The sequence below is a fragment of the Acanthisitta chloris genome, unplaced genomic scaffold (genome assembly GCF_000695815.1).
Source record: "Acanthisitta chloris isolate BGI_N310 unplaced genomic scaffold, ASM69581v1 scaffold188, whole genome shotgun sequence".
Classification (NCBI taxonomy): Eukaryota; Metazoa; Chordata; class Aves; order Passeriformes; family Acanthisittidae; genus Acanthisitta; species Acanthisitta chloris.
Genome location: NW_008688434.1, coordinates 7,578 through 12,184, shown reverse-complemented (window position 1 = coordinate 12,184; position 4,607 = coordinate 7,578). Strand labels below are relative to the sequence as shown.

Genomic DNA, 4,607 nt, shown 5'->3' with positions numbered 1-4,607 from the left:
TGCAGAACAAGCTTTGGGTGAAGGACGAGAAGCTGAAGCAGCTCAAGGCCATTGTCACTGAGCCAAAGCCTGAGAAGCCAGAGAGGCCCTCACGGGAGAGAGACAGAGAGAAGCCTGTCCAGAGATCTGTGTCTCCTGCCCCAGTGCCTGTGAGTTGCCTTCAAACGCTTGATGCAGGGAAAAGCCTATTCTAAGCCTTTCTGAAGTGCATTTTAGTGGTTAATTAGTAGCTCCCAAACACAGAATCTGAGCAGCTTACACTCACTTGGAATTCTTTGTCTCCTGTTGTGTTTGTTCCTCTTCTGCCTTCTAGGCTTGGGAAAACACCTCCTTCTCTGCTGTCACTGCACACAAACCTCCACCTGCTTAGCTTGAATTGTCAATATTCATTGTTTTATTGCTTGATAAGTTGCCTGTTCTGTGTGTTCACTAACTTCTTTGCCCTTCTCTCCAGCCCTGTACTACCTTTGCCACCACCCCCCAGGGGCCCAGGCGTTCTAACTCTTGTAACAGCATTTCTGTGGCCTCCTGTGTCCTGGAGTGGGAGCAGAAAACTCCTTCATACAAGCAAACCAATGGCACTCCTAATGTAAGGAGTAGACAACAACCACCAGAACCAAGTAGAGACTCTAACATCACCCACAGAAGGAGAGGGATGTGCTGGACTGGAGTCCCTGAGGGTCCCAAGCACAGAAAGGAGCTAGAGATAGAAGAGGATCAATGCTGCAGGGTTAGTGCTGCTCCTGTTGAAAGCTCAATGTAGTGTGGTGTAGTCTGGCTCAAAACTTCTCTTCCCTTGAGCACAGCTGATGGAGAGTAGAGCTTAGTCTTTAAATGTATCTCTGACTACTCACTCTGACCTCTTCATGGTTAGAAACTCCTTGCAACTAGAGTGTGTATTATCACTTGTGAGCAACTCTGACCTACCCAGGCTCTCCCTCTAGCTCTGTCCTCATGTTGTACCTTGTGTCTCTCCTCAAACCCATCTTGCAGTCTCCAGTTTGCCACTGTCTCTTTGGGCAGTTCAAAGATGTTGTGTGAGCACTACCTGTGAATAATACCCACATGGAAATAGAGCTTGGACAAACATCTTCCTCATGTGACACTTGAACTCTCTTGGAGTCTTTCCAAATTTCCACATTTCCCACAACCTTCTCCCAGTCCCTCCTGCTCCCTCTTCCCTCCATGATTCCCCGGGTGCTGATTGCCTGTGGTTGTCTCCACCAGCAGGTACCTCTTGTCCGGCTGCGGCACCGTCGCTCGCGCTCAGCTGAGGAGAGGTGGGTGGACCACAAACCTCCATCCAACCTGCCCACCGAGACCGTCATGCAGCCACATGTGCCCCATGCCATCACGGTGGCAGCACCCAGTGAGAAGGCCCTGGCCAAGTGTGACAAGTACATGCTGACACACCAAGAGTTGGCATCTGATGGGGAGATCGAGACCAAACTTATCAAGGTAAGCATATACTCATGGAGGTAGCCAAAGCTTGATGGCTAAGCAAACTTACTGAGGTGGCCCAACTAATCGGGGTAACCCAACTCATCAAGGCAGCCCATGTCATTGAGGTGTCGAAACTCGTCAAGGGTAGCCAAAGTCATCGCAGTAACCCAAACTCGTCAGGGTAGCCCAACTCATCAAGGGTAGCCCAAGTCATTGAGGTAGCCCAACTCATCAAGGGTAACCCAAGTCATTGAGTTAAAGCAAATTCCTCCCTTGGAAACTTGGTGTAATCCTGTCCACACCCTCCTTCTGACAGTTATTTGTGCTCCAGGCTTGGGAAAGGGAGAGTTAACTCAATCCACCAAGATTTGATTTAGAACTTTTGATTTAAGGGAGGTTTTAGAGTCTGAAATCCTTGTCTTGAGCTTTGTTGTTACTTCTTTAAACCATCACAGGGTTGTTTGTCTCACCAGTTTCCCTCAGAACTTCAGGAGGAATTTCTTCATGGAAAGGGTTGTTAAACATTAGAACAGGCTGTCCAGGGAGGTGGTGGAGTCACCATCCCTGGAGGTGTTCAAGGAACGACTAGGCATGACACTCAATGCTCTGGTCTAGCTGACGAGGTAGTGATGGGTCACAGGTTGGACTTGATGGTCTTAAAGGTCTTTTCCAAGCTTCAAAATTCTGTGATTCTCTGAATCAAAGCTGTTTGTGTGTCTTTTCCTCTAGGCAAACACAACATTCCCTTTGCATGGAAACTTGCAGAGTCAGTCATGGTGGAGTGGTGGGTTTTGATTCCCAGCCCTGCTGTGAGTGACCTTGTGCAGTGTTGGATGCTGGAATGCTCTAGGACATCCTTTCTGGGTGCAGCCTTGACTTTGACCACTGCTCCTGTCCCAAAACACCCTCACATGAGGCAAATCCAGAGCTCTTTATCTGCAACAAGAAGCTTTTGGTTCATATCTCATCCTCACAGGCCTTCAAATATTGCCTTTGAGTTTTCAAAGCCCTGAAAGGTCACTTGGAGGTCCTTTGGCTGTTTCCAGAAGCAAAGGTGACACCATTCCTGTCCATGCTGTGAGATGAAACCATTGGGACCAAACCTGATGATGATTTCTGTGGTGTTTTTTGGTTGCCACTATCATCCAGCATCTTTGTCATGGCAGTGATTGCTCTGGGGGTGTCCTGCATGGTCACCAACATAGCTACTCACTCCTTGGTGTCCTGTGTGTGAGAGGAGAAGATTAACAATGAGATGAGGATATTTGTGCCCATATTTCCTTGCACTGAAGTTCTTAGATGGATCCCATCATTCTACCTGTCCTACTGACCTGGTGATGACTCTTCTTGGTTTCAGGGGGATGTTTTCAAGACCAAAGGTGGTGGCCAAGCTGTGCAGTTCACAGACATCGAGACCCTGAAGCAGGAATCTCCAACTGGGTGAGCTGAGCCTTTAATTTGGGGTTCTGGAGCTCCAATGGAGCATGAGGAACTGTGTTTGATCCAAATGATCCAATGGGAAGTTGTTGCCTCCAACTTGAAACTATATCAAATACTTGGAGAATGTTCTAGATGCTGTAGGTGCTTTTAAGGCGGATTTGCTGCTGAGGGTAAAGATTTAGTTAGGAAGTGTAAGATGTTATCTCTTGTGTCTGAGGATCTTCTAAATGACATGAGGTTTGTCCTCTCCTCCCAACTCTTCCTCTCCCAGACGGAAGCGACACTCCTCTCCTCCCAACTCTTCCTCTCCCAGACGGAAGCGACGCTCCTCACCTTCCCACCCTGACCCTCCTAGGGATGGAGCTGACTCCGAATGGACTGATGTGGAAACCAGGGTAAGCTAAAAGGGAAAGGGAACACCTCATGATTGGGCATGGAATCCTGGAATCGTTTGGGTGGGAAGGGACCTTCAGTGATATCCATTTCTAACCCCTGCCATGGGCAGGGACACCTTCCACCAGCCCAGGTTGCTCCAAGCCCCATCCAACCTGGCCTGGAACACTCCCAGCGATGGAGCAGCTGCAGCTGCTCTGGGCACCATTTGGATGAGAATTTGGGCTAATGCTGAGCTGGGAATGTTGGGGAACAGCAGACAGTGACTCCCTGTGTGTTCCCAGTGCTCAGTGGCAGTGGAGATGAGAGCAGGATCAGCCCTTGGACCTGGCTACCAGCACCATGCCCAGCCCAAGTAAGTGTCCTTGGGGTGTCTTATCACTTCTAAAATCAGGGTTGGGGTGTTTTTTTCCCCTCCACTTTGCCTTTCCTTCCCTTCCCACTTCAGGCTTGGGGTCCTGAGTGGAATAGGGTTAGGATTGGTAGTGAGAGTGCACCGTGTTCCCTCTCCTGTCCTTCAACCTTTAGCAGGTGCTGAAGTGGATGAGATTATTCATTTTATTCTTAGAGAAGTTAAACTTTAACAAGGAGAGTGTCGAATTTCAGGTCAAATCCAGGTCAAGTTTCAGGTCAAAAATTTCAAGCCAAATTTCAATTAGCATAATAGCAATTAATTGAACTTGAATGCTGAATTTCAATGTAACAAGGCTAAATCTCACTGTGGCCTAGAGAGAAGGGAATGACGTGACCATACCTAGTGTTATCCTAACCATGGATTAAATTCCAGCTGTTTCCCAGCTGTGTGATGGTGGAGGCACCACCTAAGGAAGCTCTGACCATGCTGGAGCAAACTTCCCTCTTTTCCATTATCCAGTAAGACATCCCTGGAGATTTAGTGGAAGCCAAACATAAATATCACAATTTCCACCCAAAACCCCTACTAATCCCACAATTCCTTAGGCTCTTCCCAACATTTGAGCCCCACACCTCCCAAAGCCCTTTCCTGACCAAAGCAAAACTCCAGATCAGATGATTTTGCCCCCAGATGTTGCAGAACAGCTTTGGTCTTCAGCTGTGACCCCTTGCAGGTAGTGCTGGGAGTCACCTCCTGCCCAAGACCTGCTCTTTGCAGCCTTCCTACTCCCTGTAACCCTGTAGTAAACCCTCAGCTTTGCCTTGGAGTCTGTGTTTAGCAGGACTCAGTAGAGAGTTTATATGAAACTGGAGTTTAAGCTCACATTGGCTAAAAAAAGGGAAGCCAAATCCAAATGTTTCTTGAGCTTTTGGGGGTTCAGTGTGGCATTTCTTAGCCCAGGAGGAGTGTGAGGCTC

At 48.3% G+C, this 4,607-nt stretch overlaps 1 protein-coding gene across 1 annotated transcript in view; it reads left to right on the top strand.

Moving 5' to 3' along the window:
* Positions 1 to 3,631, top strand: part of KIF23 (kinesin family member 23) — a gene marked incomplete at both ends in the record, with an annotated part of 13,768 nt that extends 10,137 nt beyond the window's left edge. The window contains 5 exon segments of the mRNA XM_009080991.1: positions 6 to 149; positions 1,228 to 1,458; positions 2,801 to 2,883; positions 3,197 to 3,278; positions 3,561 to 3,631. Coding sequence (XP_009079239.1) covers positions 6 to 149; positions 1,228 to 1,458; positions 2,801 to 2,883; positions 3,197 to 3,278; positions 3,561 to 3,631 — 611 coding nt within the window.
* Positions 3,632 to 4,607: the final 976 nt, after the last annotated feature.